Source organism: Gymnodraco acuticeps, unplaced genomic scaffold (assembly GCF_902827175.1).
Source record: "Gymnodraco acuticeps unplaced genomic scaffold, fGymAcu1.1, whole genome shotgun sequence".
NCBI lineage: Eukaryota > Metazoa > Chordata > Actinopteri > Perciformes > Bathydraconidae > Gymnodraco > Gymnodraco acuticeps.
In genome coordinates this window covers 592,216-619,500 of record NW_022990016.1, presented here as the reverse complement: position 1 = coordinate 619,500, position 27,285 = coordinate 592,216, and the positions used below count along the sequence as shown (strand labels likewise).

Here is a 27,285-nt window from a genome sequence, read left to right as displayed (position 1 = left end):
CTTCAAAATGTAATGGGGTAAAAGTATAACGTAGCATCATTTGAAATAATAAATTGAAGTACAAGTACACTACTTGAGTAAATGTACTTAGTTACATTCAGTCAATGTACTGTAAGACAGAACAGACCGACAAAGGTTTGCCTCCAGACACAAAAGTTTAATGAATCGACAATATTTGGATATGCTCGTACAATAACATCATTAGTGCAACCAAAGACAAGCATTTTAAATATGTAACTGTTAGCAGCGAATTATGCAATGCCAATACAACACAACAGATTGACATTTTTAACCATTAAAATCTTTAATCTGAGACAGCCGGCACCAACTTTGGTAATTTTCTGATAATTAGAATAAAAACACCATGAAGATTTCAGGAAGTGTGGAAAGTCTAAAGAGCTGTTCATAGAAATGATTTGGAAATCAAGCTTGATATATAATTAGTGTCAGTAATTTAAGAAATGTTTTTTTTAAATATTTGTATAATATATTCGCAGCATGTCACCTCAGCAAACCTCAGTGAAAGTCAAACCGGCAGTTCTCTGTGAATGTGTTCTGGATAACTGGAGTGCATATTTAAACCATCTTTGTGTCAACTCAAATTGAAAAAGTGTTGCAATATCACTTCTTTTTATTGTATTTTTAATTAAAGAAAAGTACATAAAAGTGAATGGGATTTTGTTGACAGATGTGTCAGTATCGACAGCTTCATTAGTTCACACCCTTGCCGGCCAAAAGAAAGACAGGTTTTGTTAAATGAAAGTGAATAGGTGACTCAAATAAATATAGGGCGTATGCTGAGTCAGTAGGACATTTATGAGATTAAATAATCAAATAATATAAGTATAAAGCAATGTGAATAAGACATGGCTTTTTGATCCTGAACATTTAACCATTTCATCCGCTGTCCGGCATCTACACACAGATTGAGAATGAAAGCAGCGATTGAAAGTGTTTCAGTCAATACAAGGCGAGGACCACTGACACAAGGTAAATATTTGACAGTTAACCACCAGCATATTCATAGACAACCAATGATCAGAAACCCCCACTCCTTCAAGGATACTCCAACGTCAACGCGAGGTATGAGTAGAGAGACCCTGAGTAATCAGGGGAAACAAAACAAGAGGCATTAAGCCACACATGATATCCAATCAAGATCAGACTGTAGTGTCACAGAGGTTGCTATGAGATACAGGAGAGGGTGACATGTTAAAGAGGCGCTTAGGCTGAAGTGATCCTTTAGAAGATTTGTTGTTCAAAGAGGATCTTCTCAAATCCTTGTGGAGCTGGATGGTAGAAGTCACTAAACTGGCAGTCTAAGATGGCACTGTCGTCCACTGCAAAGAAAGAAGGGAAAGAAATGAGCACAAGCTTGTGTACAAGTTAACATACAGAACAGAATATTAGTATTAGCAGCATTTAATTGAAAATATCAAATGATGTTTTTATAGTTTTTGACTACAGCACACATTGATCTTATTAGTGTGTCTTTAAGCTCATAAGATAAAACTAGTGATCTCCGTATGGATTATTTTGGACAATCCAGGTGTCTTAGCAGCCTCAGCAGAAAGCGTGAACACAGGATAGCACAGATATTAATTCACACAGGGATAATAAACAAATAAAAACGAAATTGAAATGAAACCCATTCAAAGCTTCAAAAAGGTTAAAATAATACATTTACCCAAGTCTCTCTGGCAAGATATTTAATACTGATAAAGTCAAAGGAAATCAAGTAGATATAATTATCTTGTTTATTTTACAAAGTTATTTGTTCTGTAGGAACTAGGTCAGATGCCTCGTACCGGCAGCAATCTGAACAAAATCCCTCAAAATACAATGTTACAATTTTGAAATCAGTCCTGAGGAAGAGAAGCGGCATCAACTCGTGGACACACACTCTCCAAAGGCCTTGCTATGTTTACCAGTTGTAAACCTGATGTGTGATTACAGCAGAAATTATGTTTGAAGGCCATTTTTTTACCAGCTTTTTTGATCATTTCTTATAGTCAGTCAATCTTAAAATACTCAAAGAGGGAGGAAAGAAAAAATTACAAATCTATATTTGAAAGCATCATTAGTATTCAATAGTTCATACTATACTAGATTCGATATGGAAAAGAGTGCAGCATGTCCCTATCAGTGAAGTTCAGTCTATGTTAATACAAAATAAATAATAATAATGCCTTTAATATAAATGATGCCTGCACAGATACAACAGTACATTTTATAGAGATTATATTTATGAAAAGAATCCAGTTTGACAAATAAAATCTTCCTTTGACTAGAATAAAACCTGAATGTCAAGAATGTTTGTCTGAACTTGTTTCAATTAGTCAATGTGACTCTACATGGGTGGAAACTTCTTTTTAGTACAACTAACAGCCCGAAATGAGCAGTGTTTTGTAAAAATGTACAAATACAGCCCTCTAGTGGCGAAAAGTGTAACTGCCAAAAGGGTATATCTGGGAGAGCAATTGTCAGTACATAAAGTTTACAATTAAGAAAAATAATCAAAACATTTCCCCAAATTACCAAGCCCCTTTTCAAAGTATTCAGCATATCCGGCCAACAAATAAACGTACCGTAAACAACGGGGTATACAGTGCCTCGGATCCCTGAGGCAGGACAGTGCATGTTCTTTCCATTCAGATATATATTCATCTCCACGTGGTCATATGTGAAGCCCTGAGGAACACAAACAAAACTGGAATTAACAACTGAATTTGTGCATGCAAATGTGACAACAATTTAGTGGACAGGTGGACAGTAAAACACATGCTGGTTTTAGGGTCTCCGTTTTAAAAGCTGTAGTAAACCCAAATGAACATGCATCACTCATTTTAGAAGTCTTACTGACTGACAGATTGGCTGACCTGAATTTTTACATTGTCTCGTGTGCTAAATAATCTTTACACAAGTTTATTCCTGCATGATTATTAAATATGATTGGTTGTTAAATGTCTTCGATCTATCGTCTGATTATGTCTATGTGTCTTTAGGGCCCCTCTAGTACAGCTCACTTGAAAGAGCTACCACTTAAGGTTTTTTAAAGTCACCAAGCCTTAAGTTTCAGTAGTTGTAGCTTAAAGCAGTTTTTCTCTCTTCTTCAGCAGAACCACATGCTGTCATAAAAGTAGCGTGACAGAAATACATTTGATGCGTTTATATTTTAGGTTTGTGAAAAAGAAAAACCAAGATTTCTCTCATGTCAGGTAGCATATGTCACACACTGCTTTGAGCAGATAATGACACGCTTGCTGACAGTGAAAGATAGAAGTCTGCATCATTTTTAGAACTGCTCTGCGCCCGCTGGGTTTCGAGAACAGGATGTTCTGCAGCACCCGCCGCAAAACATTTTTTCAGAACCCAAGTCTGTGTTCATTATATCATATTCAACAAAATGATTTCTGAGTCCTGAAAAACAACGAGAATGGCTTATCAAGTATTACAAATTGTCTCAGTATAACTACAAATCTGTTATGATTAATAAACTGATGACAATTAGCAACCGAATACTTTCCTTCCCATGTTGGAAAAAGCATTTCACTGTCACCATCAATGTGGCGTGCAGTCCATGAGTCTGAAGGAGTTCTGAATATACCAATAAGCTACTCTTGCATGCCTGTTGATAGACCACAATCAACAGTACGGCGTACAGAGAGGAGGTCAAAAACCTGACATCTTGGTGCCAGGATAACAACCTCTATCTCAACGTCAGCAAAACAAAGGAGCTGATTGTGGATTACAGGAAGCAGCAGAGAGAGGGACACGCCCCCATCACCATCAATGGGACTACGGTGGAGAGAGTCAGCAGCTTCAGGTTCCTCGGGGTCCACATCACTGAGGACCTGACATGGACTCTTCACACCACCACCATCACCAAGAAAGCTGGACAGCGGCTCTTCTTCCTCCGCAGGCTGAGGAGGTTCAACATGGACTCCAGGATACTCTGCAACTTCTACAGGTGCACCATAGAGAGCATCCTGACTGGCTGCATCACAGCCTGGTACGGCAGCTGCACCGCCCTCAATCATAAAGCTTTACAGAGGGTGGTGAAAACTGCACAGAACATCACCAGGACGGAGCTGCCATCCATGGAGGACCTTTACTCCCAGCGGCTCAAGAAGAAATCCCTCCAGATTATAAAAGACCCCCATCACCCCAGCCACAAACTGTTCTGTCTGCTGCCGTCTGGCAGGCGTTACCGCAGCATCCGGACTAAAACCACCAGATTCAGAGACAGCTTCATCCCACAGGCAATAAGACTGTTCAACAACTGAACTGTTGAAACAACATCCATAACATTCATCTGCTACTTAGTCATTATGTATCTATTTATCTAATATATCATTCCAATAGCTTGCATATAGACTCGTATTTCACTATTGCACTTTTTTATTTTTGTATTTACCATTTACTTGCACTATATTTTTCTGTTTATCTGTGTGTTGCACGGTTGGAGAAGCCTGTGACCTAATATTTTCATCAACATAACTACACTGTAGCTATGTTCGTATGACAAATAAAGAACCTTGAACAAGATACTGTAGCGAGATATGTACAGACTAATTGATAGAACAGAGATAAACCATTAGTGATGCACCTTTACTCTGAAACAAATATAATTTTGGCAATGTCTGAGAACACTTTATCTTTGGAATAGAAACTCTCTGCTTGAGTGCTGATTCAGAGACAACGTTTTAAATGTTTAGCTTTACGAGAATTGGCAACACTTAAATCACTCAAAGCTAAAGAGCAATCAAACATAAACCAGGATCAAGCTAAATAATCTTGCACTTACCACAATGTCACCCTCCTGAGGGAGGCTGTTTGCAGGTAGGCGATTCTTCTCTTCATTATTGTGGTACACAGACCCATCATGCCTCAGGACTAGGCCGTTTGTGTCTCTGCCCATAGGCACTTGATTAAGATTCACTTTCTGCGTCGCCACACCTATTCCCCACACACCTGAACACAAAGCACAACACTGAGTATCTGCCATTTTAAAACCCTTTTAACCACAAAGACAGGACAGTTGCAATTCAAGATAATTAGGTATGTTTTTCATGCATGGTACATTTAACATTGTATGTTAGCATTAAACAGTCTGTGGCTAGTGTGGAGCTGGATGAGTTGTGTTTTAAAATATTTTCTTGGCAAGTCCACAGAAATCCATAAGTGAGCATGCCGTCACGTTGTAGCTGCTAAAAACTGCATGTCCAAAAACTCCCACTAGGAATGCACCGGAAAATGTAAATCTGGCAAGAATAGAGAGCAGCAGAGAAACAGGGTGATCTTCAGCTGGAAGCCAAGCACTTACCAGTGGACTGGATCTTAAACTCAAAATAACTTTTGTTCTGGTGCAGAGGAGCGTTGGCCAGACAGCCTCCAGTGCCACATATCCTCCGGCCACTCTTCACAATGACAACATCTGTGCCTGCAAAACAAAAGCAAAAATATATCTTGTTGTTAAAACCCACATAAAAAAAAACACAATGTGCCTGATTTTTCTTACAGGATTGAATGACAACACAAATCATGATTTAAAGCACAATACTTTAATTTGACTTAAAAAATGGGTTGAAGGGAACTTAAAGTAGATGGAAGAAATGGGAAATGTTCCTCCTGATTGATACATCTTTCAGCAGCTCAAGTGAAATGGTTTCCTGTTTTTATTTGACATATATCATTGTTACCCGATGGGCTTATTTAATAACCTTTCACTTGATTAATTGACAGAGAATAATAATCAGTAAGTCAGTCTGAGTTCAGCTGCAGGAGACTAAATATCACGACTCACCTTTAATTAATAAATGAGTAACCTTGTAGGAAGAAAATTAAGAGGAACGTTGTAAGAAATTACTGAAACCACTCGAGGCAAAATATAAAAACACATTTAACTGAACAAACGTTACAACACAACGAGCAGCTATCAGTTAGCTATGATGCTAACGGCGGATGTAGCATATCGTTATGTCACAACTAGGCGTATTGTCATCACTTTAACAGCTCTGAGATTTAAACACAAAACTACGTACCCATGTGGTGAGTATCTAACTGAACGATAGGCATTTCTTTCAGGGGGATATGCCCCGATCCGCCATCCCCGCAGCAGCCTAGACAACACGTAAACAGCGCAGCCATTCTTGCTTCTAGTTACACATCCGGAAACAAATACCACCGAACCAAAGAGCACTTGACGTAAAATATGTCAGACTCCTCTTACGCAACAGCGACGCACAGCGACAGAGGCCGGAAGTACATAAGCTCCTGCAACCCAACTGTATCCAATCACAGTGGCTAAAATAGGCAGTTGCTCCTGATGGCATGGAAACAAGGGAAGAAAATCAAGGTCAACATTTCTACACGTGACTAAGTAACTATTGGGTATCGATGTTACATAACCTCAAGTGAAAAGAAAGTGTTTTTTTTAAAAATATATCCAATGTTTGTTTTGCAAATGTGTAATTAGTGATACGGATTATCAGCTAAAGAGCATCACCAATGGCTGGAACATAAAGTTATGTTGCTGATGTTTGATATAGATAGTCTGTCGTGCCAAGATAATGTGCCACTTGACAGCTCAGTGCAACATAGCATTGAAGAGTACTTTTTAATAGGTTTATGCAGCCTCGTGCCTTCGCTTGCATCTGTTTTATTAACTGTGTACAAAAGATTGAAAAGTATCCACTCAAGCAACTAAAGTAGGTTAATGTAAAAACATGTGATACAGAAAGTGGGACTAAAACCTAGTTGACAGTTTTTCACGCTGTAATGTTTTGCATAGCAACAGCCCCTCCCCCATTGGACTGTCAGGGATCCTCTGCAAAGTACCCAGCAGGGACAGCAACGTAAACAACCCCAATAACTGAAATTACGCACCCCAAAAAATTCAAAACACCAGTACTTTTCATGCTGTTCACAACATAGTGGACAGCCCACTGTACATATGCACAAAACCAGACAAATTAGTGTGTTTTAATGTTCTGTTCGCTACTCAAACGGTTAACTCTGAACCCGGAAAAGGGCGAAGTCTGCACAGCAACAAGCGCCATGATTGCGTTGCACTGTGCGTCCCAGCAGCTGGTGAGTGATTCTTTTGGTCCAGTAGTTGCATGTTACTATGCGCTTGCAGAATCTGTCACAGCTCTACTTCAGCACCTTGCCAACAGGAGCAACGCTAACGCGAACCCTGCTTGTCGATAATTTGTCGCATTGGATTGGTTAGACGGCGGGAATATAGGGCTAGATTAGCTAACCACTGCCCTGCTGTTCTGTTATACAACGCTAGGAGAAAATAGTTTGCATTTATAAAGTTATTCACGATTTATTGACTTATATCCAGCCTTATTTTTGGGTTTGTTTTCTTCAACGTGAGCTGGTTACAGAATGACAGCAGAAAGCAGGATGTTTTTTAACGTTATATGTCCAAATGGAGATTTTGGCAGAGTTCATACCAATCTTTTACGCGGGCAAACGATGCAAGTCAGTTTCACTTTCAGGATGGGAATACTCCTCACACAGCTGGAACATGACTGCAAAATCTGTATCCTTTGCGATGCTACAGCATTTTAGTTTAATGCCTGTCTGCCTTTATGGCGCGGCATCTTTCAGTGTGGGTGCGTATTGGGCAGCCTATTATATGAGTGTTGATTTATTGGGTTTTCTTTGCTTTAATTAAGCACCGATTTGACGCTTGGGTGATGTGTTTACAGGATACCATGGAGCAGCTAGAAGAGGAACTTACGTGCCCAATCTGCTGCGGTCTCTTCGAAGACCCCCGGGTTTTGCTGTGCTCTCACAGCTTTTGCAAGAAATGCTTGGAGGGACTGTTGGATGGAAACCGAGGTCCATATTTCAGAACACCTATCAAATGCCCCACATGCCGCAAAGAGACCCCTCACAACGGCGCCAACAACCTGCAGATCAACTACTCTCTACGTGGGATTGTGGAGAAATACAGCAAAATAAGGGTTATGCCTAAAATGTCTGTTTGTAAACAACACTGCGGCCAGCCTCTAAACATATTCTGCGCCACGGATTTAAACCTAATCTGTGGGTTTTGCGCGACAACAGATGACCACAGAGGGCATACATTCTGCTCCTTGGAGGAGGCGTATGAGCAGGAGAAGGAGGCGTATGAAGAGCTGCTGCGCGGGGTGGAGAGCTGGCAGAGCGCAGACATCCTGTCCTGCCTGGAGACACTGCAAGCCAGTAAGAAAAAAGCACTACAGTATGTGACCAAGGACGCAGCAAAGGTGACAGATTATTTCGACAAACTCATCAGTAACATTGAATGCAAAAAGAATGAGATCCTCTCCGATTTTGAAACGCTGAAGCTGGTGGTATTGCAGAAATACGACCCGGAGATCACCAAGCTGAGCGCGGCGGTGGAGGAGCACACACGGGCGCTGGGCATCGCCGAGACTTTCCGGAGTGAATCCGACCCCCTGTGCTTTCTGCAGCAGATGCAGGAGTTTCGGGAGAAGTTTAAGGTCCTGAAGGAGACTCCGCTGCCCTCTCGGAAATACACGGACGTCGGTCCTCTCGTGCGTAATTTCGATGTGAAGAAGTGGGACTCACTGAGGCTCAGAGAAGTGGACAAGATCTCAGTCCCCCACGAGAATGGCCACTACCGAGAGGGGGGATCACGGATGCCAGCGTCGAGATGGATCACCTTATTAATAAGTGTGTTACTGCCGATTCTGCTCGTGCTGCAGCCGCACAACCTGGCACCCTACGTGCCCTCGCAGGTTGGACCGATGCTCACTGCTGTTTCCTCGCACCTGACCCACACTGGGGTGTACCTGCGGGAGATGACTGACATGTACTCAGGTTTAGTGGGTGCAGGTCAGGAATGTATCGTGAACTTCTTTTACTATACTGTCAGTGTCATTGACACGTTGTTTAATGAATAGCCTGTGACATCTCTGTCGTGCACTCACTGCTACATTCCAAGGGACCCTTGACGCGCATAACACTAATCTGACAGATATGCACTTCAATATATGGAAACACTTTTTTTGATGTCTTTTTTTTCGTTTTAGGCCAAGCTCCAACCTCATTGAAGCCAACGAATCAAATAAAATCAGCCACTAATGAACAGTTAGCACAACTTAGCAGTAACAGTTAACGGTAACCTACATTTACATAGATAGACACTATCGGTGTGCAATCTACTTTCTCTTTTATCAGTATGACACACTCCAAGATGATTTTGATAAATAAACAGTGAAATGTAAGTCACGTCCATGTTTGTTTTTTTATTTAGTGCGTCATGCCAACTCAGCCCATTTTTTTTTAGAGGCACAAGCGAGCCTTACGTGTGTAATAAAAATAATTTACAGAGTGTAATTCCTGGCCTCTTCCCTGCAGAGCGCGTCAGCACCACAGTGATGCTGCAACCTCTTCAAGGTTACAAGCGTTGCATAACAGGGCCCGTGTGAAATATTCACCAGGCTGCAGTGAAGGAGGGGAAAAAGAACACCGTATATGTTAATGATATATATACATGAAAACTGACAGCTGTCCCCCCCCCCCATCATTGATAATAATACTATAAGGCAATACACGATTGTCACGTCTGCAGGGAAGTGTCTTTATTTCCACACAAGATCTATTTGCGGAGATTCACGTGACTCGTTCGTTGCATGTCCGGTCTATAAAGTCAAACATCTGCTGCCTGTTAACTTAAGACTGCAGTTCAGACGTATTTTCTGCAATGCATTTGAATTTGCAGAACACTGAATTGTATGCCTTAAATCCAAATGCAAGTGTGTGTGGAAACATCGAAGCAAGGCTATTCAAATGATTTCCCATTTAGGTAGGATGGGAGACTTTTGGCTCATCACCAAATAATGGTCTTAACAGAAAAATAGGCCATATATAGCGAAATGACAAACAGTGAACAGTGCATTGATTACTTATCATTATGTGTATCTATTCTTCTTAGCAGAAGTTGATTTTGAAGTAGAGTAAATTGATAGAAATCCTAAAATCAGACCACAAAGTGAACCCGTGATGTCAGCACTGACCATAATTCAGGATGTACGTCATGGCATGCATGTACATATATAGCCTTCTGTTGCCAGGCAAATACAACATGAAAATAAATGGACCACTCTACATTAATATTTTAATTGTCATGGCACGCAAATTTGAATATAGCCTTTGAAAACGTTAACAAAATCCAAATTAAGACAAATGTTGTTTCCGATTTTAGACTTTTTTGAATCATTACCGAAAAGCCAGGTCGCATGGTGAGCCGCTCTACATCTACACAGGCCTATGGTGTGGCTTAATAAAAACTACATTTAAAGTCGAATTTGCTAACAATCCAGATTACATAATATCCAGATGAGTGCAAAGCCAATTTGATGTCTCCACTGTTCAGTCACATCACTGCAGGAGCCACAGTTTTGCGCTGAGGCTCTGAGTGTGTGAGGGGGATTAAAGACTTTTTGTATCCCTGTAATAAAATGCATAATTGTTCATGTTACTTTCTTTTATTATATTAATTTACCAGAGAAATTAATTAACACATTTTCTGAAACATGTGAGTGAAAGTACAGTAGTAGGCTGCATGTGCAAAAAACGGACGTGTTATTCTACAATTGTACAGGTAATTAAAAATATGCACGATAAATACATGTAATACAAAGTGTTGAATAAGGCATAACAAAGGCAAAACGGCATAAAAAGTGAAGCATAACAGTTGTAAGACAACATGTGGAATGTAACGCATCACTATCAGGACTGCTTCCATATTTTGATGTGCATTGCTTTTCTAAAGACGGAACATAGTCAGACACACACGACATTTAACATTCTGTAAAAAAAAAAAAGGGTAACCTAATTGAATAATTTCCAAAATGAATAGGAATTAAGTAGGCCTGCGTTGACATTGTTAATATTTACACAGAAATAAGCTATGCCAATAATACAAATATATATTATATGAAGGCTTATATTTCAAAAACATGAACTAAATTCGAATATTTCTCAATTAAAAAAATAATAATTCAGAGAAACTCCTAGCGTTTAGGAAAAAAGAGCAGTCACAAATCTCACTTTTTCTTCTCTCCAGTATCATTTTTCAAAAATCCCACTGTTGCCAAATACCTTAAATCCAGATAATATATAATTATGATTGCGAAAAAACTAGCAGAAGATAATTTAGAATTATTATTAAAGTGGCCTACAAGGCCAAATGAAAGGAAAAGGCGTTCACTCGGTGGACGGCATCACAATACCGGGCTTTAGAACATGTTCAAATCAGAAAAGACCCATAATTTCCAAGTGAAATGTATCAATGAAGTAAATAATTATAACACGTGTTTATCTATTTAGGATTTATTTTCATCCAAAGATTTAGTCCGTGCGATTTGGTGAGCAGCAACCACTAATCTGATCTTGAATGTGTTTTACGGCACAAAGTCACATAAACATGTGGTAAAAAAAAATGCAAAAAAGCCAGATCAACCAATAGATGCCACATATTTAAAAAAACGTTTAAAATAAATTAAATGATTGACTTTTTATTAGGTAAATCTGATTTGAGATGTCCTGGGACAACTGAGATGCCCGCATTGAGCGCATCCGAAGCAACTTAAAATGGAGGATTTAAGCCATGTTACGGGACACGTCATGCGTAGCTTTGCCGTTAAAATTGGACTATCTCATATCTTTTGTGCATATTGAATTCATAATACACAAATAATGTCAAACCTTTGGGTATAAACGAGGAAATCATAAAGACCGTCTGGGTCCAAATCGAGCAGAAACCTGTTTTATAAAACATTTTCGAAATCAAAATATCTTGACATTTAAACAACTCATTTTTGAAAAAGAAAAACTGGTGTTTATACTGAAATGGTATAATTATTGTACTCATTTTTAATCCGCAGCAAATCTGTGATCGGCTGATGATAAACAGGCCGGACTTTCCCACAGCGCTGCAGGGAGGGCACGCGGCTGTCACGTGCATGATTTCTTCTTCATGTATGGCGGTGAATTTATCTAAACGAGGGGCATTCAGTGTCAGTATAACTTAAAATAACATCCTTATATACTATGTGAACATTATTCTTTTTAAAAACAATGTAATCATGGTCAAAACACATCGCAGTCAAAAGCCAATTCAAATTTTTATTTTTCAAGTGTGCAGACAGAACAGTGAAATGTAAAGATGGCATCAACACATGAACTATTAGAACAAAGTAGTGGTTGTGCATAAACGATGTACCTGTGGGTGTCCGTCCCCATTCAGCCTGTAGTGACGGGTTAGCTTGGTTGTGCTGATTGTGAGTGATCAGCTTTGCTTCAGCAGCACGATCAATACTGGAGGCTTCAGCTAAAGTCTTAACTCCAATATTTACGTGCTGCTACAGTAAGGCGACCAGCAAAGGCACATCCAAACAACTTTTAATCATCAGGAAAACAGTTGTGTACATTTAGAACAGTAAACACGTTACTAGTTACACAGGTTGAAGGGGTGTGAGGTCGTATTTTCAGGCTCTTCTGCGGCAGCACAGTATGGCCTGCATCTCTGTGTAACCCACAAACCATTCCGTGCTGCTACAGCATCGCCAGAAGTGCAGTCAGGGTGTCAGTGCTTCGCTTCTTCTGGGTTCAATCTGCTGTCCTAATCCCTCTGGCTTCTAGTCCAGACCACATGATCACAGATAACTACACACCCATTAGTTCTACCTAAAGATGATTAGATGATCATCAGCATCTTTTGCAGAAGTCTTCTGTCCCCTCCTAATGCAGCCAGAGGTTCATTACCTGAAAAACAAGAACAAAAAGATAATTAATGTTGTTATAGTTATTCTGAGGCCAGCCTGTCAACAGTGCATTGGTAAGCACAAGTATGTGGACACCAGAACACTCCAAATTGTATTTTGTCGAGAACCTCTCCACAAAAACAATGAAATCTTGCTGCCAAGATTAGCAAAAGTTAGATCAATCACCATCCAAAAGTTGTTGTATTGAGTTGATGTTAAAACACCTTGGAGGGGGTTTTATCAAATTGGAACTCAGAAAATAAAATAAACACTGAATTAAATCTTTCTCAATGCATAATGGTCTTTTCACTACGCAATCGCAAGCACATGAAGCTGCCATGGGGTTAGGGTCAGCATACAGAAATGATTACTCAAAATACTCTTGTCAGATGGAGAATGCTCATTCAGTCAGTGGTTGAGCTCTCTTATGTTACATGGCTAATTACAGCACCATTGTCCTGAGCTAAGTTGGTATGCATCAGAAAAGACTGTGTACATAGCCCTTAAGGAAGTTAGGCAAACATATTTGCTTTGGAGAAAGTCGTTTTCCTATAAACCAGAATTAACATAGAAAACCAAGCATCGGCTGTAAATACACTTTAACCCTTTTAGTGAAGAAAGTGTGTCAACTAACGGCAAGTCCCAAGTCTGCACAATTGACAGTTTATCTTTTCCAGCGACCTTAATCAATGCGACCCCACCAGCACCAGAGGTGTTTCTCAATAGCTGACCAGACAGAATTAGCCCACTCAATATAGTACCATTAAAACGTAGCTCTTTCAACATAATGTCAACTTTCCCAGGTGGCCCTGGTAAACATAAACCTATTTGAATCTTAAATCTAATGCTTAGGTGCCTATATGCAAAGGTGTCGAAACAAACTTTCTCCTGACAATAATCCAGTAGGAGATTGGTCCAGCAAATGTGTTGCCACTAGAGGTCTCAATGGACCTGTAATTATGACCTTGGTCTGAAATGGAGCCGATAGCCTGAACCCAATAACATCTCTAACTTACTTCCCTTACAAAAAACCAGTGACAAGATGTTGTGGTCGCCCTCTCTTTTTCACCCATCCACACACAATCCAGTGCTGCTGGGAAGATCAACGAGAAAAAATGCAAAATGATATCTTTAATTCATTAACTTGTGAAAGATTTCAATCAATGTCATGTTGCAATAAAGCTGCAAGCAGGGATGAACTATAATAACACATAACGGCCCAAACGTATTGCTTTCATCTGTCCACTGTAAGACGATTTAACCTATAGGATATATACTTTTGGTTGTTTCTTGCATTTAAATCGTTTCAAAATGGTTCTTGCTCTTAATTACATTGCCATGCCACAATAGTAGACTGAAAAAATGAGCCAGAAAAAACAGCTGAAAGAATTTAGAAGTCAATACAAAACTACGAGGTATGCTTTAGAAAAATATAACAATAGCTGTGCACCTGATGAGATCAAGTCCATCATTACACTTGTTGTTATGCTGCCTAACATTTCCAATAATGTATTGTGTGCCACTGCTATCATTACCTACATGTACCATTTTCTTCTTTATCTTCAAGTCCCACCAACAGACACTCCAAGATGTACATTAGCCATTGTATTATTAATACTCATAGGATATGAATCATCCTTCTATATGTCATACCTGAATATCAATATTAATGACATTAATGATATCCAAATAAAATAACGTTACTCGAAATTCAAGAAGGCATTCAGACATTTGATACACTCCCATCAAAAGTTTGTACTGTATACTAAATATGTGGTCAAATCCGTTTTGGCAAGACAACTATTTAAATGACATAGCTTGGAGGATCTGCAGGATTCCTTCATTTTGTATCGTTGTAATTAGAATCAAATTTTTAAGCTGTTAAAAAAAGAAAGTTGCAGGAGCAAAGGAGAATTTTGCATCCCATTTCTTATATAAATTTTAAAAAGCATAAAATCTGTCGCAATATTTGTCGCAAGAATAATTGTATGCTAAAGTTAAAGACAAACAATGTACACCAACTTGGATTCAAACACTGAACATTTGCCCAGTCATGTCCTTATCTTCCGTCAGTTGCTATGCCTTTTTTTGTTTTGTAGAAGCCATTAAAAAAATAAATAAAAATGTTTACCTTGTTCATCCTTATTTATTACTTGACGAAAGTGCATAAAGGAACTAATCGGGTAAACTGTGTAATTTAATTTAAAGCTAATACATTCTTTACAAGTCCAAGTGGAATCGTTCACATCAATGACTCTAACCCTCCCTATTTTTCTCTGTCTCCCTTTAAGCAGCATGCCCGGACATGTCACCGTCACTGCTCAGCCTTTTTAACCCATTCCTACGACATTTGCTCCCCATACAATGGCCTCAAAGAGTCACCTGACCCCAGGGTTGGAGGTCAAGTGACCTCCTGCACCCCATCGTGCACAGGGACGCGGACACGACAAACCATCACCTCCCCTGAAGTGGTCTGGGCTGGCCTCTCGTCTGTGTTACACCATCTTCTGCCTGTTTAAGCACAAACTAAAGGCAGATCTGACGTCCTAAGCTGTGCAGAAAACACGAATGGCCATCATAATTATCCACATGAAAAGATCTATGCAAATGTGAGCTTCTCATCGTGTTCAGAAAGCTATCTCTATCCACTACAGCCATTGAAGGAAACTACTCAGTCACAATATCTTCGTTCCAAACATTAGTGATTAATAACATTTACAGATCACACATTTAACCATCCAGAATACCAGGAAGGAATGTAAGATTAGAACCCGTTTCCTATCTTTTCAGTTTGTCATGAAAGCACCATTACACACTACCACAAATCCTTCCATCACATAAGAAAATAAGGCCAGATAAACAGGTATTAAGCTTGCCAATTATATTTGTCCTGTGTTTGGCAAGAATACACACAGTGCAAACAAACTATGTTACAGCAGCTTGTTCACAGCATGCGATCTCTACAGAAGTCAAATACAAAACCAATTCGTCCAGTAATACAAAAAATAAAATGACCTCTTACAATGTTTAAGTCTATGAGAAACTGAGGATGTGCGGACCAAGGATGGTACTGATAAAGAACTGCTTTGTGTCATACGAACACCAGCACTGTAATGGGACGTGTTAATCCTAGAAAAACCTGTTACATTTTGCACAGCCAGCAAAACATGTCCAGCATAGCACGGGCAGGGTGACTGGGATTCCCTGGAAGCAACGGCAGTATCTTATGAAATGAATTACAGAGAACTCCAGTAAACCCTTTTTCACCAGCAGATATGTATTCATTGCAGGTATATTAAAGCTGGGCCCCAACATGAGCAACAGCCGTGTCTGTGTGTCTACAATGTGTGAAATATTCACACAAACTGGTGTACCTGCCTCTCCTTTAGAAGTAATGCATTGCAACCCAATAGTTTGCATTCCTTAATATTACATTTCTGATCATTCCAGTTATTTACTAGAACTTACATTTTAATGATCACAAGCTTCCTCTTACTGCCAAGGAAGACAGAGCAGCAATAAACAGGATGCCGACAAAGTAGTACACTGTGTTGCAATTTCAAAAGTACGACCCAAGGACTTAGTTTACACTTGACCAATAGCATGGAACTATTAAAAACTTTTTGGAACCTTTGATTAAATGCTTATTTACAGTAAATAACTTCTTACAGAACCACCACTATGGCTATTGTTAAGATCCTGCTAAGTGTGTATTTTGTATGTTCAGGCACACAATCAGGATTGGCAAAGGAGGAAGCTAAAGAGTGAAAGTTGGATAGCACACCCATACAAGAAATTACACTAACACCGGCTATACTTGAGGTATGGTTGGTATTCAAACTTAAATGCAAATAATTATTCAGATATTAGACCAACTTTGGGTCATAGTGTAAAAAGTGTGTCTTAAAAATATCACCAGTATATTTTTCCGCAAAAAAACAGGCTTTATGTTTTTATGTTACACCACGGACTGAGTTCACATGTTCATATATCATTGGAATGAATAAATACATCAAAGTGTAATAAGTACCATGCTCGCTGTATGTTGAATTACATTGACCGACCTACTTGCAACTTTACCGCAGTGAAAATGACACGCCAGCAGATCAAGATGAGTTAATGCCATAATTCTAAAAGGATGTGTGCGGATGTCACCGTTGCATGTACACCAAACAAGTTCTATTAAGTAAAGCAAACTGGCCAAACCAGGAATGGTTGGTTTCACTGCATGTGGAAACAATATCTGGCCTCTCTGCACCCACTCACACCACCTGACTAGGTATAGTGGGTAAAGTGTAACCCTGCTTAAATTAGTTAAACCCTATGAACAAATTATAGAAAACCACCCAGCAGTATTTTAGGATCATTAGAAATCGTTCCAATCAAACTGCTTACAAGTGAATATTGTGGGCTATTCAAACACTTTCAGGTGCAGCAGAAATGAAAACAGCATGTGTGAAGTCAGAGGAGGCATACTCTTGCCATGTCAGATCTGCTGTTCCAGCTTATCATATTACAACCTCAGATTTAATTATCAAACAGAATGTACCAGCACGAACAGCTGACATGTTCTTTTTAAACATGTTGTTGAAAGTAGTACTGCCATTACACTAAACAACAATAAAAGGGAAACTGCACATTTCTGAGTGCAGCCGCAGAGGATCAAAAGATCTAACTTTTAAAGAAGAGTGCTAGACTTTGTTTTAAATCTACAAATTGCTGCCAATTAACCGCGTAAAGATATTGTTTACAACAACATTCTTGCTTCAAATAAATACCAACTTTTTCCACTTCAGGATTTTCCAAAACTACAACAGCAGTCCAGCACACAACCGATGATAATATTTAAAAAGACAAAGATGAATGGCACCTTAATACAAATTGTTTAAACATCTTCACTATTTATGTGAAACAGGTGTAGAGCTGTTTGCACTAGTGATGGACAAATCTAAGCCCATGTAAAACACATGCTTTTAAGAAACATGCAAGGACCTGTCACCCTAATATGCTGCACTAGTGTTATCAACCATAACTTCATGCATTATGCTAAATACATTGCAGATCCAAACATAAGGATAATATAGATCAATCACATTTAAAGTTATTCCTGAACTGAAATCATGTCCGCTGGAAAACTGACTGATGTACATAAAACAAATGTGACAGCTTTTATTATTAAAGCTTTTCTTTTATTAAAGCGGCGAGGGCATCGAAGTGAAACCACGGCCAACGTCTGGAAAAGAATCAACAAAACCCGTGGAAACATGTTCCCATCACCGCACATTTTAATACTATAAAGTTTGTGCTGAGTTGTGCAGAAAGAAGGAAGAGAAGGGCGGGGGTTCTCTGCAGCCTGGCTACAACACATGTGAGCAAGTACAAGAAGAGAGGCACAGTTTCACCAGGAAATGGGGGTGGGAGCCCATTTTGCTGGAGGGGTCTGAGAAGACAGAATGATGAGTCACAGAATGTCATGCTAACAGTCTGAAACAGCACAACGGTGCTCCGCACAGAGGGTTAAGAGGCGAATACCAGAGAACGGGGGGAAGACATAAACCTCCAGCATTTACAGGAGATTAACTGCAGACTCCACCGGAATACATAACTAGTCAAATACAGTACTAATTTGACAACTGCTTACAGGGACAGTATCAACAACACTTTAATCCCTCTTATATAATATGAGCAAAATCTTTACACCACCTATTTCACCAGGATGAGATACACATTCAAATAGTAGATTGCCAATGTGTCAAAGTTTATATATCACTAAGATTCCTAATCATTACATTTCATTCTGACAAAAGTGCTCCCATGTTCACTTTAGAGGTTTGATCAGTCAGATCTGTAGTCTTTCATGAAACAGAAATATCTATCAACACTGCAACTGAAAAACTCATATCAAAAGATTACTTTCATTAACTAAATTGTAATCACTATTGCTGCCTCATCTGAAATAGTAAGTGCCATCTATAAACACGTGTAGTTTCATTTCCCCCCCAATTTAATTTAATTTACCGAAATCCATAAATTACTGTTTTTTTAAGTCTTCACTTAACTGACCAAGTGTTCCGTATTATATTTGAAATGTTCAAACTGCAAATAACTTTCTGTGTTGATTTATAAAGCGACCGGTGGATGGAGAATTTTTACTTTAAGCATTAAATAAGCAAGCAGGTGTACTTCGCTTTTCAAAAGAAAATGTAAAACCTTTTTTTATACACATATGCATACATCCCAATATTATAATTCAAAATTGGTATGAATCCACCCGATAAAAACAATTAGATATTGAGCTATGAACCGCATTACTTTATCTGGTGGTATGAAAAATATCACATCACAACCCGAATAGCTTTTTTTCTTACACATTTATCAAGAAGCCTCGTTTTTTTGGTTATGTAATTATTGATTAACAGTTGGGATATTGTCTTTATTCATCCAGTGCTTATTTGAGTTAAACAAAGCCAGACAACAGGAAACTTTGATGACTATACATTAATAACCATTTAAAATACACCATGTGGTTTACATTAAATATCGCCAAATTATTTATTCCTGAAGCAGATAATTACATGTCTGTATGTTATCATTGTGTTTCGTACACCCACAGATTAAAGCGGATCAAATCTTAAAGTACAGTATTTCCCCCTCCTCCACCTCTTTGCTCAGCTATGTAGCAGTGAAAGGTCTTCCCTGATATCACGTTTGCAAATGTACCTTTAACTAAATGCCTTAAAAGCAAAAACACCAAATCTTATATATGTAAGGTGGGTTTCATAAACACACTGTCCCAAGTCCATACAAAAAACCATTATACTAAGGACACATACTGCACTTTCAAAGAAGAAAGCTAAGCATATAACATTTGTATTAAGGTAATTAATATCTAATTGAAGGGGAATCAACTGTTTAGCTTAATTCTGCAGAATATGAATAATAATCCTGGGAAGAATGCTATATGAAAGCAGTCATTTGTGACAGGGCAAGGGGAGAATGCATTGCAAAAAAAGAGGAAAAAAAGGTGCATAAATTGTTTTTTTCTCTCTAAGCAGTTATTATAAATTAAGATGTTTTAGTTTGTTCTTATTTTAACATGATTCTTGAAGCTTTGGGCACGTATGTGTTGAAATAAATGATACACTGTGAAAGATAGGGAGGCCTCGCATTATGTAACACATTAAACCGATCTCTACTTAGAAGGAATCAGAAGGGGCTGGTTTAGACGCACAATTATATGGAGCCTCTCTTTTCCTCTCTCAGTGCTTTATTAGTCAAGTAGTCATGTTCATTATGAGAAGCATAAGACAGAATAAAATGCCTTACATAGAACGTCTCAATAATTAATGATTAGGTCCCGTTTTGGCACCCTTTACTAAAACGATTAGACCCAGTAACGTTGGAGGGTTTTTTTCTCCCTTCATGTACTTGATTTGAATCAGAGAGCAGGGCACACCGAAAGAGGAGCGAGGCTATTGAGGGCAAACAAGACGAGAAAACCTTTCTGCATCAAACTACGATCATCCCAAACCCCCAGCGTTACACCGAGCAACACCACAACTAATGACACCATTTTTTCATAATCAATAACTAACGTTAAATCAACTTTACTGCATCGGCAGTGGTTATGACAACCATTCGTCAAACGGAGCTATTAAAGTTGAATCATCAGAGGCAGCGACCTATGATTGTTGTCACTTGGCTGAGAGCCACTTTGATCTTCTAACGTTACGGTACGACAGACACAAATATAAAGCAAGCACGTAAGAATGAGAATGTCCTGATGTTGGAGTTAACGTTAAAACTGCAAATACGGGTTAAGATAACATTTTTAAAAATCCGTCGTTAACATTAACCCTCTGTCGTGTTCGTTTCTCCCCCCCCCATTACTTTGGTGTTCCCGGTCAAATTTGACCAATCTGCCCTTACATTAACACAAAAACCCTCAATCATCACCAAATTGGGTTTAATACTCTTTTGGGCTGGAAACAGCGTCTCGGGCTACTGGTTCACATGGATAACTACAGTGAATATGCAAAGACTGTACATGTATTCCAAAATTAATCCAAAATTAACATTTGGTCGATTTGTGGGTGTGTACTATCTGATGGATGGACATAATCTAGGGTTACCCATTCATTTCCTATGGCGGTCTTTTTTTTTAAATTACCAGGAACACCATAGGGCTAACAAAGTTGACCAAACCACTACAAATTCAATGAAAGTGATGATCGGCAATTGTATATGTCCAAATGCCTACTGTGAAGGATATCACAAGGCATTGAAGCAAATGTAAAACACAATATTTATGATTGATGGAAGTCGGTCATATTTGACCCGAACACGACAGGAGGGTTAAAGTCATGACTGAGAGTAAGGTCATACAGAGATATAATGACAAACTTACCAGGTGTTTAATGGTTTTCACATATGCAGTTTGCAAGCACGGACAAAAACTCCTCCTCAGTTAACAAGCTTTGTAAAATATAGTTACCACAAAAGGCACCGTGTCTCTCCCCATTTTATTTTGTCCCCTCCCAAGCCAGTGTAACGTTAGGAGCCGTTTGCATGTGTTGACACTGCCGACTGTGCTGCTCCTCTGCTCGGTCGGCTGCTTTTGCACCTCCCGCTCAAAACTAGGCTCCAAATCGAAAAAAAAGACTCAATTATAGTTTAACTTTTGCAAATAACCTTTAAGTCAAGTGTCGCCTCCATATAATATATTTTATCTAAATATATTGTTATATATTCGGCTCACCTCCTGGATAAAACGGACCGCGGTACGAGTGCATATTTTTTTCTACCGTTACAGCGCAGCAAAGTCCCTCTATCTGTGCTAGCACGCTAAGCTAACAGGCTAGGAGTAGAACAAGCTGGCAAAGCTGTACAAACGGCTAACGGCTCTCTTCAACGGACCCCCTTCCTTCAAATCCGTTGATATTATCCGGTTAAAATAAACTCTTTGTGGCATAATTTACCTGTCTTTCCATTGAAAGTACGTGGTCCTCCCCCTCTCTTAAAAAAGCGCAGTTTAATTCTGAGCGCTCCGTCTTCTCTCCCCTACAGATTTCTCTGTGTTTCGCAGCATCCTCTCTCCGCAGCTGCTGAGGCAATCGCTGCTCACTCGAAAATGGCGCCGAAAGATACACTCCTCATTCAAATTCGATAGAGCCTCCCATTCTCCCCATTGGCTGGATACGGAGTGGAGTCCGCGCCGCTGATTGGTCGCTGAAAATGCACTCTCGAATGATCTCGCAGCCCACGCAGCGTTGAACAGAGAGGGACAAATTAACCCTTCAGGTCCCGACCTCAATGACTTTACAGCACTGATCAGGGCGAAAAAACCCTTACGTTGAAACTTGTTCAAACCAGAATGTTACATATGAAATTAATGCCATGATCTTTTAGCAACAATATGCTCATAGAACCCTTATTTTACCGACATATTTAACATTAAAGGACTGTCATTCCTGGGGACCCTAGCCATTTCTTACTAAGGACAAAAAAAGAATCATCCGCAAGGTCTTGACTTATTTCTTCTTAAAACATTATTTGTCATGAAATTCATTTCCACTAAAGAGCTAACTCCCCAACAAAACAGCAATCACTGAGACTTTTCAATTGGCCTTGTGGTTAAAACAGACTATTACTCACATTACCCAGATCAAAATGAGTCAGCTGTCTGCTATTGCACTTAACTCAATCATTATTCATAATTATGGATATCCCGTATTAAAATATGTGAATAAAAACATTTGTGCTTTTTGTCAGAGTCATAAAAACCCAGTTTGAACTATGAGCAATGGGCATGCAACAACACTATTTCCAGATTGCATATGGACTACAGGCCTTTATAAAGCCTTCTGTACAACATAAGATTTGGCTACATCTAAACGCATTGTGTTATGGGTGTATAGGAAAGCTGAATACGTTGCAAAACTTTTGTTACCATCCTTTATATGAGAGTAATGAATGTCAAATGTTCCTTATTTATAGTATGGGTTCTTATCTACAGTTAGAGCAATATTGCCTGTCTCTGAGTGACAGGCCTGTCAAAACAATCAATAAATAGCCAAATAAAACACATTATTGCAGCCATGGATGACATGGGTATAACATCTGGTATATGTAAAGGTCAAGAAGTAAAGGAGTCTGTGGGATTTCTCCTAAGGCCGCCAAGGATGCAAACCAAATGCATCCTTGGCGGCCTTATATTCAGCTTACATGCATGCATTTCTTGGTCATAATGTGGTGTTGGATTATAAAAATCGTATTTTCCAGAGTTGGAATAATGATTTTGCTCGCTTTTCTTAAATTGCTGTGACATAGCCCCCTCAACATTTTGATATTCCTTTTAAGCAGCCCAATTTTTTTAAATGTAACTTTTTTTTAACGCATTCCTTAAAAGAAACACATTCCATAAATTCATTATATAACATAACCACTTCTTCGTTAAAAGTTAGCTTGGCATCACCACACTAAACACTACTGTAGTGTGCATGCAGGGACGGGTTGGGCTCTGCCACAATAACCCTGCTGTTATCATAACCTGCAGCATAGTGTACCTCGGGCAAGATAAACAGAGACAGCCATTTCATCCCAATGCACACATAATAACAATACATGACATTCACCTGCTATAGGTTGGCTCCACCAAGATGCATTACATTGCATTTATCGGGTGTTTAAGTGTATAGAGGCCAATCTTTCAAATACAACTTACTAGATGTCATTTACTTTTTTTACATGTATGGTAATGCCATTTTAGAACTTCATATTTCTTCAGTCCTCATCAAGAAGCCAGCCATTTTTTTGCATTGTGTATTTGGTAGTAAAAACACAAAGCAAACTGGGAGAGAGAGGGCGCCCATTGTGCATGCATTCTGGTGTAGTGTGGACAATGGGGCGGAGAGGAAAAAAACACACTTGTTTACAGATAAACTGGTTTGGACAGGAAGCCTGTAAGGAGGAGCTCAGTGTTGTTAAACAGGCATGTGGAGAGGCAGGGATGAGCCAGCAAAAACACCACCGTGTCCATAGGGAGATCATGATGAGTCAAAGACAATGCACGCAAACACACACTCGCATATGCATTCATATCTACACATGCACATATGCAGTACTTACAGCTTTACACATTTCTTGAAAAACCCCAATTTCGTAAGAGTTTTAAACCGATTACACAGTGACCACTATAGCCAAAACCCTTCAGTGAAATAAACAGAAGTGATGGTTTGTTTAGTTTCACTATGAGAACAATTAACAAGATAAAAAGGCGCGCATGGGTCCCTATTAGCTGTGCCAAACAGTAGCCAAGCTGAGCTCTGTTGAATACTATACAGTTCATCCTGCATTGTGTCACCGTCACATGAGCACACACTGCCTTCCATTAGGCAGGAGATCCTTATGACTCACGAAAACACAAGTCACATGTCACTACACAAACGGACCATGCTACTCAGACTGCTCTGTTATCCACAGCAGCTTTTCTGCAGGCCCAAATGAAATCACATCATAATGCATCTCTTCATTAGGAGGGTTGAGACACAGTGGGGCTCTCCCTTGTCCTCTGGTAGTCGAGCTGAACAAGAGCCATAGTGTCAGGAATGGCAGTGTTTGGCCACAGCAGGCTAACCCTGCATGGCTGCAAAGTTGCCATGCTATGGCAGTTTAAGTTCAATGCAATTTGATTTCATGTTAGATGACTTGCGTGCATGGCTGGCAGTTACACTCAGCTGCTTCTCATTCAAGGAGGAGTTTTACGCTTCTTTTTCACTCTCTTGCTTAGCTCATGTGACTCAAAATATGGCCTTTCACACCCCCACCAGACATGGGACTGCATCACATCAAATAATAGTGAAGTAGAGAGTAAAAAAAGCTCAGCTCCAAACACGCTTGAGCAAATCCTTCTAGTTACCTGAAGTAAATATAAAAACAAGCCTTAATGACACCTTGAAAACAAGTTGATTAAGGCCAGAGGGGACACTAAACAAGGGATTAGCACCCACAGAAGACAGGACAGTTTGCAGCTTTAAGGCGCCAGCAGGTGACTTCACTTGACTCTTGTTAAAAGTGTGCTGTACACTGAAATCACCTTCTGTCGTGGGACAATTAGGTGTTGGCTGACACGGGAGTATGCACAGCACTCCATGGTACATTGCTGCTTCACCCTGAATTAAATTAGACATCACAAGTGAAGAGAGTGTGGAAATCCTTCATAGTTTTCTCATTGTAGAGGTGAATTCAAGAAGTGGAATTTGTCAGCCTTTTAAATATTCTTTGTGTGATTCACTCTTTGAGTAAAAAAGTACTGGAGGCTAAGTTTTGCACTTTTAGAAAAGAAGGTTATTCTTATATACTCTCTTTTCAACCTGTGTAAACTGAGCTAATATTTGGTGATATTTAAGACAATTCGCTCTGAAACTAATGTTACAGCCCAGCAGTCAACGTGAGCAGCACCCTCAAACAAAGTATAAGAGACTATAGGCTTACTATATTAACGTGGCCTATTCCCTCGTCTTGGTCCTTAGAGAACACAATGAGCCCCACTGAGAACTCCATACTAGAGAGAGACTCTCCATTGATGTCTCCTCGGCTCCCCTCCCCCTCTCTCTATGAGACATCTGTAGCAGCTGCCCCCTTGTGCTCCTGTCAGCAGGGCAGAGTGTGTGTTTGCGTGTGTGTATGCACTCGTTGAGGTGGGGTTGGCTGGGGAGGTTAGTGTGGGGCGTGTTATGACACCTCCCCCTTTGGAGGGGTCCAGCCCGCACACTTGTGGGACATCACATTTATCAATGGCTAATAGTCACTAGCAGGTCACCCTGAAAATACAACAGAGACCTTTCACCTCTTTTTAGCACAAAGGCTGCGAGGTGCCGAGGTGTCACGATAGCCCCTGGGCGCTTTAAAAAGAGCACAACAACTTTTTACATGTACATTTACCATCAGAAATCATGATAAAATATTATTTTTTACTTTGCTTTTAGACAAACTTTGGCTTAACTTAATGAAGTGACGAATACATTTCTCTGAAAAAAAGGGCACAAACTACTTTTAACATGAATATTTGCCATCAGAAATCTTGATATAATAATAATTCTTACTTTGCTTTTCAACAGCCCTCACCTTTATCTAATTTAATGACAAATAAATAGCTTTGCTTAGAGTAGAACACTACAATTTCAGGGCCTTGCTAAACGCTATCACTGACAGCAAGTTCAGATATTACAGAACAAGAAGCCCTTTTCATTTAGTCTCAGTATATTCTTACAGACTTTCTCACACCAATCAAATTATGTGAGTATAATTCATAGAGTAAAATTACATTACAAGCATAAGGGGAATAACACGGCTAGCTGCAATGTTAACAAGGGAGGAGGAGGGGTGAGACAAGCGGAGGAGAGACAAGCGGAGGAGAGTAAAGCGATGCGCCACTTAGACTTCCTATGACATTTTTATGTCAAATAACAAAACAATCAGTAAAATCTTCCCTATAGTCTGAAAAGGTTATTCTGCCAACACAGGACTTTCTTAAGAATCTCAAAAGCAGATCCACAAATTGCGTTCTCTAACTTTGTTACATAGTAAACAACATCTATGAGGCTTTCCTTTTCTCTTTGCTACATTTTGCAGACTAAATATAAGGTCATGTGCCAAAAGAAAACAGGATCTTGTGCACGGATCAATCAAATCTGACCAATAACCTCAGAGACATGTATCCCTGCATCAGAGAGTCAAACCTCTAGTGTCATGGTTGGGATGCTTTATGATTTAGCACCCAAACTTTACTTTTTAGTCAAAAGAAGTGTTAAAGTTACCCAACAAAACCCTTTATATGTAGCTTCCTGGTCTAGTAGTAATGTATTTTGATTATCTGTCTTTATTGATGCAGAGAGCTGAGAGGGCTTAAAGAGAAGGCTCAACACAAGCGAGACCTAATCCTGGGAATTCAGGGTTACAGAAAGGCCTTAAAGAATATGTTTTAAAGTGAACTGCTATCTTTTTCTGCAAGAAGCGGGTGATTTAATATATTTTGTACTTTCAGTTTTTGTCTCTAAATTTGATAATGATTGTGCACAAAAGTAAAGTACGGCATGAGCAGCTTCAACCGAGGATACAGACAATCCACCGAGACTTGCATGGAAAATATATAAATAAATTAGCACAGTGCAATTTTATTAAAACACTAAGTTTAAAAATCAGGTGAGAGTTTACCGGGGAGTGTTCAGTATCTAGAGGATATTCATTTACTGCATAGCATTCTTACATTAAATGAGATTTAGTGATGTTTAAAAGGTTAAAAGAGACTCCATAACAAAAACATCCCTTTACACTTAATGCGATTTCTGGCCTTTTCTCATTGTTTCATTTTATCTCGAGACTCCTGCTGTGTTTAGGTCGTGGCATGCAGTAACATTTGCTAGTCAAGAGAGCCACTAAATTACACTAAAGCCTCCAGCAGGTGTACAGCATACGTAGTCTCATATTGAATAAA

General features: G+C 39.3%; 2 protein-coding genes and 1 long non-coding RNA gene across 4 annotated transcripts; 1 reads left to right on the top strand and 2 right to left on the bottom strand.

Annotated features, from left to right (window-relative positions):
- Window positions 1–136: 136 nt before the first annotated feature.
- spryd7b (SPRY domain containing 7b) lies at window positions 137–6,227 on the bottom strand. The gene is made up of 5 exons (XM_034213704.1): window positions 6,045–6,227; window positions 5,327–5,443; window positions 4,808–4,974; window positions 2,589–2,691; window positions 137–1,340 (listed from the first exon to the last, which is right to left on the bottom strand). The coding sequence occupies exons 1-5, from the start codon at window positions 6,148–6,150 to the stop codon at window positions 1,243–1,245; spliced, it is 591 nt and encodes a 196-aa protein (XP_034069595.1). The 5' UTR covers window positions 6,151–6,227; the 3' UTR covers window positions 137–1,242.
- A 639-nt stretch (window positions 6,228–6,866) lies between these two features.
- On the top strand, window positions 6,867–16,814 carry trim13 (tripartite motif containing 13). Of its 2 annotated transcripts, XM_034213702.1 has the most exons (3): window positions 6,867–7,092; window positions 7,722–12,044; window positions 15,086–16,814. In XM_034213702.1, exons 1-2 carry the CDS (start codon window positions 6,988–6,990, stop codon window positions 8,922–8,924), a joined length of 1,308 nt encoding a protein of 435 aa, XP_034069593.1. In that variant the 5' UTR covers window positions 6,867–6,987; the 3' UTR covers window positions 8,925–12,044; window positions 15,086–16,814. The 2 variants fall into 2 exon arrangements, with proteins under 2 accessions (XP_034069593.1, XP_034069594.1); XM_034213703.1 differs by lacking the exons at window positions 6,867–7,092; window positions 15,086–16,814 and adding an exon at window positions 7,114–7,625 and having other exon boundaries at window positions 7,722–10,497.
- On the bottom strand, window positions 12,134–21,905 carry LOC117544556. Its single transcript, XR_004568705.1, has 2 exons — window positions 21,770–21,905; window positions 12,134–12,792 (listed from the first exon to the last, which is right to left on the bottom strand). It is a non-coding gene; the product is annotated as an uncharacterized LOC117544556 (long non-coding RNA).
- Between the last annotated feature and the right edge of the window lie 5,380 nt (window positions 21,906–27,285).

Coding starts and splice junctions, on each gene's coding strand:
- spryd7b (XM_034213704.1), bottom strand. CDS start 6,150: ATGGCTGCGCTGTTTACGTGTTGTCTAGGCTGCTGCGGGGATGGCGGA. Junction 5,444..6,044: donor GTTAGATACTCACCACATGG/GTACGTAGTTTT, acceptor TTTGTTTTGCAG/GCACAGATGTTGTCATTGTG. Junction 2,692..4,807: donor CTCAGGAGGGTGACATTGTG/GTAAGTGCAAGA, acceptor TGTGTTCCTCAG/GGCTTCACATATGACCACGT.
- trim13 (XM_034213702.1), top strand. CDS start 6,988: ATGTTCTGTTCGCTACTCAAACGGTTAACTCTGAACCCGGAAAAGGGC. Junction 7,093..7,721: donor ACTGTGCGTCCCAGCAGCTG/GTGAGTGATTCT, acceptor ATGTGTTTACAG/GATACCATGGAGCAGCTAGA.